The 16,455-nt window shown below is 38.4% G+C and overlaps 1 protein-coding gene across 2 annotated transcripts in view; it reads left to right on the top strand.

Annotated features, from left to right (window-relative positions):
• The window catches only part of KCTD8 (potassium channel tetramerization domain containing 8), a 102,959-nt gene that overhangs the window by 66,750 nt on the left and 19,754 nt on the right, over nucleotides 1–16,455 (top strand). Inside the window, exon 4 of one of the 2 annotated variants that reach the window (XM_010574482.1) lies at nucleotides 8,932–8,949. The exons of the other annotated variant lie outside the window; for it this stretch is intronic. Within the exon in view, the coding sequence (XP_010572784.1) occupies nucleotides 8,932–8,949 (18 nt within the window). The remainder of the gene's footprint in view (nucleotides 1–8,931; nucleotides 8,950–16,455) is intronic. 2 annotated transcript variants of the gene reach the window in all.

Below are 16,455 nucleotides of genomic sequence, written 5' to 3'. Positions count from 1 at the left end.
TGGTGCTTCTCATGCTACTGAGTTCAGGTGTTATAGTAAAAGACTTAGCATTCTTGCCTTTCAGTCCAGTTCTATCTTATTATTTTGCTATTTTCAGCATACAGAATATAACCACAGTAACTATAAAATTCCTGAGGAGGATACCAGGTTATTATTACTAGACACTAGATTTTCTCATAGTTAGTATTCACTGTAAAGTTCAGTAATTTAAGTTAACTAGGATTCTTTCTATAAGTTTTTATTATCAGTTTATCAACCTCTTAGAGGAGATTTAGTTATTGGTATTATTCATTATTTTTTGAAATTAAAAAAAAAAAGTTTAGCACATCTTTTTGGAGTATCAGTTTTTCTTGGTCTCCACTGTGGGGATGGAGATTTTTTATTTCTTCAGTTCAGCAGGTTTTTAAGCAAATAGACTGCAGCAGAGATCTAAGGACTACCTGTGCAGTATGGCCCTACCCATCACAATTGGGAAGGGTGGCATCTGGCTCAATAAACAATTATAATTAATTTTCTGTAAATATCTATAAGCATTTTTTGTGTATTACATTTTCACTTTTAAAAGGTTAGGATGTTGAGGCAGAACATAGCCTGTACAATTTTGTTGATCTAGCAAAGTGCGTAGCTGTTTGAATAGTCAAAGGAGTTTATCCACACCAGAGAAATTCCAGCTCACATTTTTTCCACACAATTGAGTTAATAATAAGCCAGTCAGCTTGTCTGTGGATAATTAGTAAGGAGGAAATAAACAACATTTCATCAAAACAGTGCTCATTTTGTGGTGTTTATTCTGCACTAGTTATTGATAAAATTTGGATTGAGGTCCTAAAAGTCAGTGTTGATACCCTCGTCCTGTGACTCCTTCAGTCTATAGTCACTGGAGTAACTTCTGTAAACTGGAAGGTGTTCTGTAAATAGCTTTCTTCCTTCAAGAAGGTGCTTTCTAAATATTTAGAAATTTAAATATTTTGCATGTCCAAAGAAGAGCAACAAAGCTGGTCAAGGGTCTAGAGAACAAGTCTTATGAGGAGCGGCTGAGGGAGCTGGGGCTGTTTAGTCTGGAGAAGAGGAGGCTGAGGGGAGACCTTATCGCTCTCTACAACTGCCTGAAGGGGGGTTGTAGTGAGGTGGGTGCTGGTCTTTTCTCCCAAGTAACAAGTGACAGGATGAGAGGAAACAGCCTCAAGTTGTGCCAGGTAGATTTAGATGGGATATTGGAAAAAATTTCTTCACCAAAAGGGTTGTCAAGCACTGGAACAGGGTGCCCAGGGAAGTGGTGGAGTCCCCATCCCTGGAGGTATTTAGGAGACATGTAGATGTGGTGCTAAGGGACATGGTTTAAGTGGTGGACTTGGCAGTGTTAGGTTTACGGTTGGACTCGATGATCTTAAAGGTCTTTTCTGACCTAAATGATTCTATGTTTGTGTAAAGCTATTTTCTCGTTAACCTTGTTGCCCTTTTTACATGTAACTTTCTCTGTAGAATTCAGTCTATTACATCTAGGAAAATATACCTATATCTATATATTGAGTTTGTGCACTTGATTACGTGCTTATTCTTAATGTTTTCTCATTTATTTAAAAGACATGAGGAATCAAGACTTTTATAAAGTCTGTATTTGATGAACAGATTAAATGAAAATATCCCCAAACTATAATGATTTATCATCAAAGGGTACAGCTATCAACCCTTTTTACTCATATATGGTTGTGTCACTCAAAATGTTTAAAAAATTGAAAGTATAAAAAGCAAACCTCAAAGATTTCAAAATGTTACTCTGTACATTGTACATATAACTTTGAAGTCATAGTCTGCAGCCTACTTCATGTCATCCGGCCTAAAAAAAACTCCTTCAAGCTTCCTGTATCCTGCAATTTTTTATTAAAAATTTCTTTAAGCTTTAAAACCTTCAGAAGTTCAGAAAGTACTAACCTCCAGAATTCTTCAGATTCTTATAGGAGCAGCACTACTGGGAAATTGATGCCTCATATCTACAAAAACCAGTACTGAGTCACAAATTATAAACTTTACAATATGCATGGATAATATCAATTTCTCATCATGGAATTTGTCTGGATGCTGATACTAGTTAGGTAGAACAAATGAATGAATATGTGCCCCAAAGGAAAAGCATTTTCCTTCTGAATATTTATAGGTGTTAAATTTAGTTTTATTAGAACATGCTCATTCATATTATTTGGATGAACAGTTGATGAATAAAAGAAATGAACTGTTATGTGTAACATTCAAAATACTTCCAGCAGGCACTGAATTCAGAGTCACTTATTTCCCATTTTCTAAATAGAGGTTTATTGCCCATGTTCCTTTATTAGTAAATAAAACACTTCTCTTTACAGTACAGTAGTGATGCCATATAAGCAGAGATACGGTAACACATGGGTACCATAGACAGAAAAAAAAGATACCTAACCAGGGATACTTTGAACTCTTTTCTGAAGGTCACTTTTCTGATGAACATCGGGTTAGAGAAATACATAACGTTTTGAAAGAAATAATGCTAGGTATGAAGGTTGTCTGCATGCACACACTGCTCCTTATCTTTGTATTTATCAGGTATGGCTGTTAAAAATGGTTTAATATTTTGACAGAAATGATGATTTGCATTTTACTTCTTTATCTGAAAGAAAGGTTAAGGAAAGCATAGGTGATGGGGAGAACACTAATAGAAGAATCAAAAGCTTTGAAGCAAACACAGTAACTATGACAATATATTAAGTTGCAAAGTTTCTTGAGATAAATTATGTAATAATCTATTAGGAGACTCCTGTATCTCCTGCCCTTTCCCATGTTCTGTACTAGGAATGGAGACTAGAATAATCTGTTCCTCCCTGCTCTCCCCAGAGCTAACATATGCGGTTTGTAAATTTTGATGAGTTGCCAGCAGCCCAACAAATGGTAAGAAGCAGCTGCTTTGGTGGCCACCTCTGTTGTGAACCTCCATGAGAAAGTTGTCAAGAAAGCTCTCGCTTCTCTCCCTCATCCCAGCTCTTACATTAATGCCAGCTTTGGGTGCAGTTTCTGCGTTGGAAGTACAGAGGCTCTGTGTATGTGTGCATGCTGTCTGCTAAGGTGGCCCTGATGCTGACTGGAAACCAGTGTACGCCACTGGTTTTCACTACAAGCCTGTAGAAACCACTACGAGCCTGTAAGCCTTGCCTAAGTGCATTAGCTTGTTGGCACATGCGCTTGCTCATCTTCTCCTGTCGCAGCCGCTGAAGAAAAGGTGAGAAGGCTGTGGAGAACGGGATGTTTAGAGCTACTACGGAGGATGGTCTCTAACTGTAATAGGCATTTAACCTAGTGCTGTTGTTGATGTAGTCTAGGCAAAAGCAGCGGAGAAAAGCTGAGGCAATAATCCTCACTACCCAATTCAAAAGATCCAGCTAGATGCAGAGGAATGTGCACCCTCCTCTCAGAGCAAAGCAGCTCTTTTTTTTAAGAATTTCAGTAAGTCATATTCCAATCCATGAGGTGATGGGGAAGCATTAACTGGGACTGCATATTCCAGGTGGGCCCTAGGTGGCTTTGACAGCTCTTCCTTGAGTCCCTTCTGGTTTTCCACATGGTTCTCTCCATAAGAGATCAAACCCTTGATAGAGAAAATGTAATTAGAAGTTATTTATCAATTACAAGGAGCTGTTTGCATGGCACTTTTAGATGATTCCCATTCTGAGTAAGAAAAATAGTGCTGCCTTGTGCCTTTACTGCTTAGTTCAGAGAATCTAAAGTTTCCTGCCAGGGTGAGACCGAATTCTGGTAACAGGAGTGAAAGCAGTATCATATGCTTTTCAACCATTTAGTTTGAAATTAATGAAATTAAACTGCATAAAACTAATGAAAGAGTAGGAATTAATAATAAAATCTAATCATAAAATCTAATAAAAAAATCTATTAATGATTGCGTCTTTGTACTTCCATGTTAAGCATAGTTTCACAGTCTCCCATGAACTACCTATTGTACCCTCTAATATCAAGAGATTCCAGAACATCTCTAAGTAGCAAACTTCTTTCATGCATAAATGCCTAGGATACATACTGAACACTGCTCAGCTGCTCAGCACTGGTGAGACACATCTAGAGTGCTGTCTCTTGTGGTAGGCTCCCCAGTATAAGGAAGACATGGACATACTGGAGAGACTCCAGCCAGAAAGATGATTAAAGGCTTAGAGCATCTGTCACATAGGAAGAGGCAGAGAGAGCTGGGACTGTTTAGCTTGGGGAAAAAAAAAGGCTCAAGGAGAATCTTATCAATGTGTATAAATACCTGGGGGGAGAGAGGAAAGAGGATGGAGCCAGACCCTTCTAAGTGGTGCCCAGTGATGGGATAAGGGCAATGAGCACAACTGGGAATACGGCGAATTCCATTTAAACATACAAAAAACCCCTATTTACTGTGGGAATGGTTGAACATTGGTACAGGCTGCCCAGAGAGATTGTGGAGTCTCCATCCTGGGAGATATTAAAAACCTGACTGGACACAGCCCTGGGCAACCTGCAGTAGTTGAATTTGCTTTGAGCCGTAGTTTGGACTAGATCATCCCCAGAGGTCCCTTCCAACCTCAGTAATCCTGTAAATTTACTTCAGTCTTGCTGAGGATTATGAATGTAACTGCTAGGGGTTAGCTAAACAGCTTTAGATCATACAGGCTCACTTCACATTCAGTCTCTGGTGTTTGTAGCCTCAATAGATTTTCTTCCATTACCAGCAAATGCTTCAGAGGTACCACTGGAGGTGATTTGGGTGGTATCTGTTGTTCATTGTCTGCACACAGACTCAGTTTCAGAAAACACCAAATAAGCTTTCTTTTGGGTAGTTTCTATCGTTATTAAAAGACTCAATATATGCATCAACAGAAATGTATGAGCAATTTCAGTAACCATCACCAAAGTGCTTCCTCAGCTGAGTTACTCTATCATGTATTGATCAGGTCTAATGGTGCTGTTTGTTTTCATTTTTTCCTTCTACGTAAACAGCTTGAAACAGAATTTAAATGCCAAATTCTCCCTTAAATAGTCAATTCCCACTAGGCAAATAATCTGTAATGATTAATTTATTTTTAATGTACAGGATAGTTTGTAAGCATCAAATTATACTTAACTCTTGTTCTGTAACTTTGTCAAGAAAAGTTCAGTGCAAGGATTTTGCGAGAAACAAAGACTGATTCAGGCGAGAGTTTAATGTCCTTTTATCCCTCAAAAATTATAAACCAAATTATTTATTTCACAAAATATGACAGTATTGGTAGGACTTAATAAAACACTTATGAAAACACATCACCAAACATAGGCTACTGTAAATAATTTTAATTTGAGCAAATATAAAGCACTATCACAGCAAGGTCAAATCAGCAAATTATTCTCTACTGAACTGGAATTAGATAATCAAACTAATTAAATCCTCAAGTTAATACCAAAAATATCCTATCTTTATATGAATTCTAAGTGAGTCTAAGGAAGTGGCTGCATGTGTGGGTTGCAGTGCCTAACTAAAGAATTTTCCCAGAGTTGTTTCACTGAATAATTTGAATAGGTAAGTGCTTTAACACTGCCAGAAGGCTATCCTCTAACATCTAAATTACATTCTTGAAGGTAATAAGAAAAAAATCCAACAAATAAACTTACGTGGAGATTGAAACCTTTCTCATATATTTATCCAATAGGAAAACCCACCAACTTTACCAGGAAACTTACTGAAAAATAGAAGCTTATCAGTCCTTATTTATCAGAAAGTGCCAGGTGACAATCTCCAGTCTTCCAAAAACTGCACAATACCAAAGTAATCATTGAGCAAATTTTCCCCCTCTGTGTGGACTCAATGGTTGCTGACATAACAGTAATGCATATAAAACATAGTAACGATGCAGAGGTTGCATGGACACACTTCCACGTCTATAAATTGAAAATATAAAGGACATCTCCAAATTAATAAAAACAAAATGAAGAAGAATGAGCTGCTTAAGTCATAGTGGAGCTTGGGCACTCTCCCTCCCATAGGGAGCACATCTCCAGGCAAGTGCTGATGAAGCTTGTCCGATGCCAGAAGCGATACACTTGATGCATGTTAGCACTGCCCTGGTGCTCAGGTGTAGCACTGAAAATATGCCATAGATAATTCTCGGTGTAATGTGTTAGCTGTCAGTAACTTGGATAGTCTCAAACTGAAGCATAGCACAGAGCCAGGGATTGCTGTAATGGTGAAAGAGTTTTGTACATAAGCTAAGAAAATAAATCCCTGCTCCTGGCTGGAGCACATTACATTAAACACTACTTTTGTTCTTAAAGTAGTGTTGTAGACTTAGCGATCCGTGTGTTTTCAGCTTCTGGGTCTGAGGTATGGCACTCACTATCTGAAGGAATGAAGCACATCTGGAAAATCAACATCCACAGGAACCTGTTATTCTAAGCAGACAGAGCATATACTTTGTAAAGCATGGAGTTAACAATCCAGACCGCTGCTTAATGTACGGGATACCCAATCCACATCAATACTGAACTCCCCAGGACCACTTTTTCCCCAGTGAATACAGTTTCTCTCAAGAGGTCCGAGTTTCACAGAGGAAATCACATTGGTGTCCAACAGAAAGAGGTGTAGGTTTGCTGGGAACAGATGAAGACCAGTTGATTATTTTAAAAACAGAGTACAAAATTTCTCTTCCTTAATCAATTTTATGCAGACCTCAAGTACAACTATTAAAAAGGCAAATATTCAACTTACTTTTAAAGCATCTAAAGAAAGTTAATAGAAACGGGTTATTAACCTTCAGTTTTAAATATTTTTGATAAGACATTAAGGCAATCTCACACAAACGCAAATTGGGAGTTGACAAGATTACAAATGAAAAGCTTATTTGCTGCTGCTATTCTCCATTATTCACTGCTAATCACTGTTCCAGTTAGCATTTTTACCACTGTGCTAATTTCATAGATTAGTATACATTAAAAAAAAGGCAAACACAAAGTAATAGTTAAATCCACAAACACTCGTAGAAGTTTACCTCTCACTTCCTCTCCTCCCTGTAATTTCACAGATTAGGACCAGAAGTTTAAAAGAATATAGAATTTTTCCTCAAAGCCAAAAAAACCCTGAAACTTCTCTTCAACCTCCTCCTCTCACTAGTCCTATTCTATTTGTAATGTGCAAGCTAAATGCCTCTCTCAGTGCTTAATGCAAACTGTCATAGCATCACTTTTGAATAAATGAAGACTATTTATTGTGCTTTGCACATGACTAAAGCAGGTCTAGCTTGTGGGAAATGGCACTCTGTGTCAGTTCTCTCCTATCCCAGTTTCATCAGATCCATTTAAAATAGAGTAGAAATGGCGACTATCGTGATTAGTTTGCAAAAAGAAAAAAAAATCAGTTGTTATTTTCAGACTTGATCAGAAAGTGTGTTTTCTTGTATCCTCTTATTCCTATCATGCCTTGGCTTCCACCAAACAGTAACACAAAACCTCCCCTTCTTTTGCTTCCATGTGCTCTGTGTTTCATTTGATTTAAAGCTTTTTAAAATGTCACATACTCCTCTTCAGACATTTTTTTAATGAAGAGTTGAGAAGAGCCATGGAAATATAAAATCCCATCATTGATCTCAACCTAAAAGTGTAATTTTAATTCAGACAGATGTATTAAATTCTATTGGGTTTTCACTCTTCAGTGTTGCAGTAATCCAAGAAATACTGCCTTTATTTTCTCATAGTCATATCCCCTCTGTCTACTTGGTTTTGTGCATTCAGCCGAAGTGTGTTGCGCTTGCTACTCTTCTGCCCTGATTCTGCAAATGCAGCCGCTGATTCATTTGCATTTCATTTTCCATTCATGCCCTGTGAACTATAGGTTTTAATCCAGTTGATAATGTGTTCAGAGGCAGCTACATGGAGCCCTGCTGAACACAGGGTGAAGCTTCAGCGCCCGCATGCCACGCACTAATTATTAGCAATTTCCAGAATGGGGCTGTGCGTAAGCAGCCCAGTTTTCCAGTCTAGTGCCTCCCTTCATTCAAATCTTTCTTAATACTTTTTTATGATATCAATAAATGAGATCATAATTAAAACCTGAGCAGATCAACAGTGCCTTTAGATTTTCATATGTAATCTCTTAATCCTGTACTAATATTAGACATCGGCCTTCTTTTCAAATCCTCTGTTTAACATGTCAGTGCTAGTTCTTAATTTACCCAAAGATTAGCTTTGGTAAACCAACCCATGAGTACTTCACAGCAGTCAGCTGATTTCCTTTTCAATTTGTCTTCTACATGATTTATTGCTTGCTGAGAGAGCCAAATTAAATCTAATGGACTGCTGGTATACATCTATTGGAATATTGACATTTTATCACCAATTAGACTGTATTCCTTATCTTATTATGCTGTTAGCTGGCTTTATATCACTTTACCTTATAGGATTAGGAAATGCTTCTTCCTCTGTTCTTCAACGTATTTGTTTTCAATTAAGGTGTTGAGGTTTTTTATTTGGAAAATAGAAGCTTTACATGTCAGAAGATAAGTATACAGGGCGTGAAGATGTATGTAACTGGAAGGCATAATAATCTTAAATATCCTTCTCTTCTTCTCCACCTGTATTCTCTCTCTTTCCAAAATACATCCCACGGTTTGATAAATTAAGCTCCTGTATGCAAATCTGCTTTCAAGCTAGAATTGCTTTCTTTTTCCCAACTATTTTGCAACAAGAAACTTCTAATGATTTCAACTGCAATATCTTGCTAAACTGTAATGCAGACTTGTTTCATTTGGAGATAGCACTGCAGAAAAGACTGTCCCCTCACTTCTTGTCCTGAGTGTCTGGTACCAGTAGGTATCTTTAGACTTCAGAAGAGTGACTCTGTGGCATGCTGCAGCATTAAAGGCATGGGAGGCTGTTGTGGGAAGCTTAACCCAGAGCAACGGCTGTGAGTGTCAGAGCTGCTGTAGGGTTACTTAATGCCTGTTAACAATCTGTCTCTGCAGCTGGTCGTTAGAGAAAAACAGCAGCAAAGCAGATATAGGCAGATGTGCTTGCACAACACTATTTAGATTGCATGGTTTTGATCCCTCATGAAGTATTTCTTGGGCTCCTCAGCAAAGGAATGGAAGACAGCTAAGCAAAAGTGAGTGCTAAGTCAGTTTTGGACATCTGGACCGTGTTCATCGTAACAACGGAAAAAAGATAAGAACTGCGCCTGAGAGCGAAAGTCCCTATTTATACACCAAAAGTGTCTTCACCCAAACCCACTGTGGCCATGTGCAACCGACCTAGTGGGAACAGACCCTGACCCGCACTCTTTCCAAAGCCGTGTCCAAACATTGTCTGGAAAAGAGCTTGTTGCCATGGGATATAACTGGTCAAAGACGACTGCTAGCAGTTACACACTCTGGCCAATCCTTGACCAGTAGCTGAGTTTTCTTATATTTACTAGTATGTATTTATCTGTAGAGGTTTTCTTTGCATAATTCAGCCTTATGCTACAATCCAAAGATTTCATTGTATTTAATTGATTTAGGTTATAGGGTGAAGAAAATCAACACTGAAATGTCTGTGCAGAGCAGTAAAAGTGAGACTGGACTACATAAAAATTTGAAAAAGAAAAATAAGGCCAAATGGATTTCTGCAACAAACAGTTATAACAGCACTGATATCAGCAAAACTGAACTATTCTACATAAGTGCCACCCAATATTTAGCATCCCAATACAAGTTATAATAGATAATCTTCACAATATCTTTCCATAATATACAAGATCTTGCATTTATGTGGAGTTTTTTGCACACACTGTGATGCTAATTAATGAGGTGCTATACCTATCTACATTTTCTCTTAGTTTTCAGTTAGTGATAGTGATGAAATTATAGAGGATATGAAGCCATTATATTAAATATATTCTGTTATGGGTAAAGTTTTTGCTACATATCAGGAGACTTGCTCACCAAGAATATTATCTTTGGACTACAAGATTATTGAGCAAAACAGCCTGTAAAAAATAGAGGATATAAATTAACAGGCTGCACTGTTGTTTACATTAGAAATACATGGTATCTCAGTGATACAAGGAACATCTCTGATGTGCAATGATGGAGCCAAACAAGAATTATATTTATTAGTGATTATTACTTTAAACCAACACTACAATTGTTTTTTATTGATAGATTTGGTTACTGGGCTGTGATCTGAGGCAGCTGAGGTGCCAGCACATTATTTTCTTTACTGTTTCAGGGAGCAATAACCTCTTCCAGAGGTGCACAGAGAACAAGAGAGAGTTTAGGCTTTAGACCTTCTGTCCCCCTTCAGCAAGATCTACCAGAGGATGTCTGTCCTTGCTGCTTTTATACATCCCTTGAATTCTGCTCCTGTTAATGACAACTTGTGTTGATGTATGCTGGTATCTGCCCTACAAATACACTACAAAGAAGAGATAAATTGCTTTGGCTTCCGGAGGGATTGTAAGTCTAAGTTTCCCCCCTGGAGTCATAGCACTGGTAGATAAATTTAGGGTTTTCAGGATGAATATGGAAGCAACTTTTAAGGTTCCTCTCCCATGAACAGATATTTAGGGTCCAGTGGCAGTGAATATTGTGTTCTACTCAATTGCTGCTGAGACCTTCAAAGGAGTGAAGTATGTTACATTTTGCCCCAGAAGTGGGCATAGTGTACTATTTTTTCTAAACAGAGTAATTGATACCTAATGCAGATAAACTAGGGGAATGTACAAGTTATTAACATAATCCCCAAAGGGTTACCTTAATTACAAGAAAGGTTTTCATGTGTGTTTATGAATTTACTTCATAATCTGTAGCACTAATGACACTGGAATACAATTACTGGTTTTGTTCTAGATTTATAGGTGGCTCCATGCAGATTGTAGTGATGATGGGAAATTAACTGTACATTAAAAATACTGTTACTGAATAGTTCTTATATAATAAAGTAGTCTGCTTCATAATGTATTATTATTCTCATGATGATTTAACAACTTGTATCACAAATGCATTAGATGAAGTAGCAACAGCAGCGGAAATAGCAGCATAAACATCATGCTCCACTGCCTGCCCCGTGCTAAAGAAATTAGAGTGTGGGAGGAAGAAACATAACATTGCGAGTGCTGAGACTCACAGCCATGGACGTGATGAAGTCTTACGAAATCAACAGCATGTAGGATACATACTCACCAATTATGATGACAGGGTTTCACTGAAAGGTGGACCCACTATCATTACACCCAAACAGAGCTGTTACAGTTTCCAAAAGATCAAGAGCAGCATATATAGTTTTAAATAGATAATAAACGTTAGTTGAATCCAGCAGCTCTTCTAACACAGTCTCATCCTGTCCCCTATCAGTATGAAATTTGAACTGTGAAATATTTTTTCCATTCTGGGTTTGGATTAGTATTCTCATCTGGCTTCAAAATATTTTGTAGCCCCTTCTTGTCAGGGATGGCACACTGTCTTGGTCCCACACGCTCTACTGAGAGCTTGGCTGATATCACCATGTTTATAGCACCGTGCGTGTAATGTGTGTGCTACTGCCAACAGCAGAGCAAATTCTCAGGGAGACCTGTTGGGTAGGGGTTTTTTGTTGGTTTGTTCTTCTGAGCAGAATACAGGATTTATAAAAATTATTTCATGTATAACTGACCACCTACATTGTGAGGCGTGACAGAATGCATGTTGCATTTATCTGTCGTTAAGCTGGTACGCTGCACTGTTTTACATAGGCTGGGCAAGGAAGGAAAGATTGCCTCTGCCTGGTGCCCTCACTGGGTGTCCTGGGGTGGAAAACGTCTGCAGAGCTGCAAGGTGTGCAATTCCCAGAAAAAATCAGGTAGCCCACAGCACAAGCACTTCAAGGAAAACCTGGGTTTGGTTTTGTTCTTTTTTTTTTCTCCTCCTCTCATTTATGAAAAGCTTTTGAGAAGTACCTGCAAGTAAATTATCTAGGCAGATCCACCCCAAATTTGTAGCTGATTTGGGGATCTCATCATAGATGTGGCTGGAAGACAATTCCCAGTTTACTGAATTTGGACTATCACAAGCAACCACATGTAATCCTGTTTATAAACTTATTAAACTGCAAAACCTTGCTGCTTTGCTTGTTAAAAAGCTTCTGAATTCATAATTGGTTAGAATCACTTATTTTTGTGCCAACACTGTCATTTCTGTTTGCATTTCTTTTTCTTCTTTTGGACTTTCAAATTGAAGAAAAAAAAAAGAAGAAGAAAAAGAGCTAGAAGCACTTTCTTTAGTTTAAAATTGTCTTTCATAAACATGGGAAGCCATAATTAAATATAGAATTCTGGGTCAGATCTTACCTTTAGCTTGTAGAGCAGTACAGCGATTCCTTCTGGGTATGCCTCACTTGTCATGTTCTGGAATCGCATACAACTTTTTCTTTAATGGACTGTCGTGGGGGAGAAAATCGGGAGAAGAAGTAAAACTCGTGGTTTGAGATAAGAACGGTTTAATAGAACAGAAAAGAAGAAACTAATAATGATAATGATAACACTAATAAAATGACAACAGTAGTAATAAAAGGATTGGAATGTACAAATGATGCGCAGGGCAATTGCTCACCCCCCGCCGACCGACACCCAGCCAGTCCCCGAGTGGCGAATCCCTGCCCCCCCACTTCCCAGTTCCTAAACTAGATGGGACGTCCCATGGTATGGAATACACTGTTGGCCAGTTTGGGTCAGGTGCCCTGGCTGGGCATGAGAAGCTGAAAAATCCTTGACTCTAGTCTAAACACTACTGAGCAACAAGTGAAAACATCAGTGTTATCAACATTCTTCACATACTGAACTCAAAACATAGCACTGCACCAGCTACTAGGAAGACAGTTAACTACATCCCAGCTGAAACCAGGACATGACTGTATTACTTTGTTCAGAGGAACTGTGATCAATTAGCACAACCAATTCTTTGCTCTCCTTTTGTTTCCACTCAGATGCTTAAAGAAGAAATTCTTGTTAATAATGTCCAAGATGCCTTTTGTACCATTACTTTTCATCCTGTTTCTGTCATTTTCGTCTTTGGCATCACTTCATTTCTCTGGTATAATATCCTGACCTTCCCTTGTAATGGTAATACCTTACAGCTTTGTGTCAACACAACATTTTAGCAGCATGCTTCTGTGCAAAGGTCATTACCACAAATATTAAATGAGACTCATCTCAAGAATGATTCCTAACAAAAAACACTCGTCACTTTTCTCTACCTCAACAATTCAATTTTCAGTGCATCTTCACCTTCCACCTTAGTATCAGACCCTGTATCAGTCCTCTTCTTGTCTGGCTCTTTGCAGATCATTGCTGCACAAGTTTCACAATACTCCTCAAATGAGTGAGGAGTTGTACTGATGTCTTAGCAAAATATTTATTGCTCAGAATTCATCTTTTCATGCAGCTGCAGATTCTATTCCTATCAAAGTATTTATAGCACACCCATCACCAAAGTCCAAGAAACCCATGGCAAGTAGAAAAAAATACATACTTACACAAAGCCCACTCAGAGGACTGCTGCAATTAAACACTGAAAGTTTTTCCTTCACGACTATAATTTTGCAAAGCATTTAAGGATTCTTCATACTTAAATAGCTAAGGAAAGTAAGGCATTGTTTATATTAATTCTTGAGTAAAACTGTAAAAAAATTCAGTGAAATCCTGGAATATCTAGAGTAGCTTTGTTTAATGCTTGTTTATACTAAACCACACACAAGGTCATATTCATTTTCTGACCGCAGTTAAAATAAGTTAATTCGAAGAACACTTTAATAATAACATGAAGAGAAAATGAAGAGAGTTTAAATTTTTAGGTCTATCTAGTATTTTTAAGCTCCATGATGAAACTGGTTAGTACCATTTTACAGCACAGAGAATAATGCTGCCACTCTTTTATATACAGTCCCAACTGAGAAGCAGGTTTTTTCCCCTTTACTTGGTGACATTTTCTTTTTGGTTATTAAAAATAGAAAAGGACAGCTGCATACTTAGATGTGCATTAACTTCATAAATTGTTAATCCTGAAAAGACATGCTGCTCACAGAAGGGGTTAGTTTAATGCTGCGGACTGCCATTCAGTGGCTATCACTGTTTCTTACGTCTGAAATCGTGCACATCAGGCAATATTTGCTCCCCTACAAATTGCGCCCATTCTCGGGGTGTTCCTTGATGCACGCAAGAGTTTCATTTATTTTGGAAGAAAAGCTCAAGTAAAACCAATAGACATAACTGAAATGGCTGACTAGCTTGTGTCCCTGAGCAGAAACAAGGGGGAAGCAGGATTGCAGCACGTCTCGAAGGTCAGCACCGATGCTCCTCCTGAGGGAGCGTTGGCTCCCAGCTCTCCCCTGGGAGGGCTCTCCCCTGGGAGGGCTCTCCCCTTGGGTGACCCTGCCCTGACACCCAGGCTGGGCAAGTGTTCGGACACCCAGCCCCTGTTGAACACGGCGAGCGGGACACCCGGCCCTGCTGCCCACGCGGTCAGCGCTGCGGTGGACCTCTTTGCGGGAGGCAGGTGCCCGTTTTCCTACGCAGATGCTTCGAAGCAGGGACGGGCAGGCACCACCAAGTGATGGTAGGAATCTGCGGTGGGAGGCAGGGCGGGAAAGGAGCACGGCACATTCTTGTGGATACTTATGTCCCAGTTAAAGCAGGACTTTGCGATGGATTTCATCCCATATTACTCTTGTTAGCTTTGCGTCTGATCAGCTACTGTCTATACCACCATTTCCAAACCTCTTTCACTCATTCGCTTCCCAGTCATAAGCTTTTGTTTGTATTTCTGTTAAACCAAAATGCTTAACGTGCTTAGCAAAGTCTTTATCAAAGAAACATGAGGGGGGGGAAACCTTGAAATTTTTCATTGCTTACATGACAGGAGAGTAGCAAATATCTCTAAGCTGTGTTCCAGCTTAGGGGAAAAGTGAAAGCCACATCAAAAAAAGAAGATTTAGGTATATATGCTGGAAGTCAGACAGCCAGGTCCAAAATGTCATCCTAAGAAACCTGACTCAGCTCTCACTTCACTCTGGAAACACTTGCAGTCTCTAGCAGAGTTTTCCCCCTTTCCAGGCATTTAGGTTTCTGTATGCGTGTGCCTGGACCGCCTACTGAGGTTGTTCCACAAGGCAGAAAATAATTCATCATCTAAAAATGATGAATCCTTTCCTAGCAACTATGTTTTAAAAAACATATCTAAATACACAAACTATAAAAAATGAACTGCTAGAGCAACACAATGGTTCCAATACAGAACAAAATCCTAATGCTGCCGTTTGATGATGATGGTGAAAAGATTTCTGAGTTTTGGGAAACCAAGGGGGTTTAGAAGGTGCTAAAAAGAAAAGGAGCTGTGAACCTGCATGTCCAGCTGTAACACTGCCGAATATAGGAGTGTGTCTCTCTTGCACATGTTCAGGATAATGTATAAGAATAAAAGAGATGAGTTCACTGAACCTAACTTGTGTTCTGTTGTAAGCATGGTGAAAGATGGGAGCACCTTCATCAGCGCTGCTAAGGTGAAGCTGGATTCACTTGTCACAGTGGGGTAACTCCCTTCAGAATCTGAGCCATGCTATGAGAAATGTATCCATATGAATGTGCCAGAACTGAAAGTCTTGTTATTGAGCTCAACAATAGCAGTAGGAAGCAAAGGAGATGATGATTGTAAAATAATTGCCTGCCTCCACTGGCTGAGGAATAAAGTGGCATTTTTTGTGTTATATGGATATATTATATAATGTCTTGCCATTAGTAAAAATGTATTTCTAGATCTAAATTTTTAGTACTGCACCTGCATTATCCATAGATACTGCATAATCCAGAGATACTCTTAGTCTAATTACTTTACCATACCTATTAAAATTATTCCTATTCTTTGTCCCTTTCTCCCTTTTATTCTTTCATATAAAGACATGAAATAGCTTCAGACAAATATCAAAAGTGATCTGTGGAACTATTGGTTCAGTTGTGTCACAGACATAGGGTGATGTAAGATGTGGAGGATATATTTATAGCACTGGTGGTGTTCAGAAAAATCTGCTGAAATACTTTTTCAGTGAAAAATATGTGTTTCATCAAAAGCTAAAATCTGTTAAACACATGGATTTAAATTATTCTTTTTTTTCTAGAAAAAGTAATTTTAAGAAGAAAAATAGGTGATTTCCAAAAGCACTGGAAATTAATTTCATAACTTTGAATTCTTTTTTTTTACTTATGTGGATTTCCCCACTTTCTTTACATTATTGTATAAAAATACAACAATCATCCTACTTGCAGAAATGGAAAAACTTATGTCTTAAAATAAGATACAAAAGTCAAAAACCACCCTGAGCAAGAGAAGAACCAATTCTGCTCTAGACCCTTATATATTTTAAAAGATGCAATACCTTCACTATGATTAAATATTACAAATACCTGTGCTTTCTGTTTTTTTATTATGAACA

Source organism: Haliaeetus leucocephalus, unplaced genomic scaffold (assembly GCF_000737465.1).
Source record: "Haliaeetus leucocephalus isolate CR32 unplaced genomic scaffold, Haliaeetus_leucocephalus-4.0 Scaffold439, whole genome shotgun sequence".
NCBI lineage: Eukaryota > Metazoa > Chordata > Aves > Accipitriformes > Accipitridae > Haliaeetus > Haliaeetus leucocephalus.
This window is presented reverse-complemented; position numbering and strand designations above follow the sequence as displayed.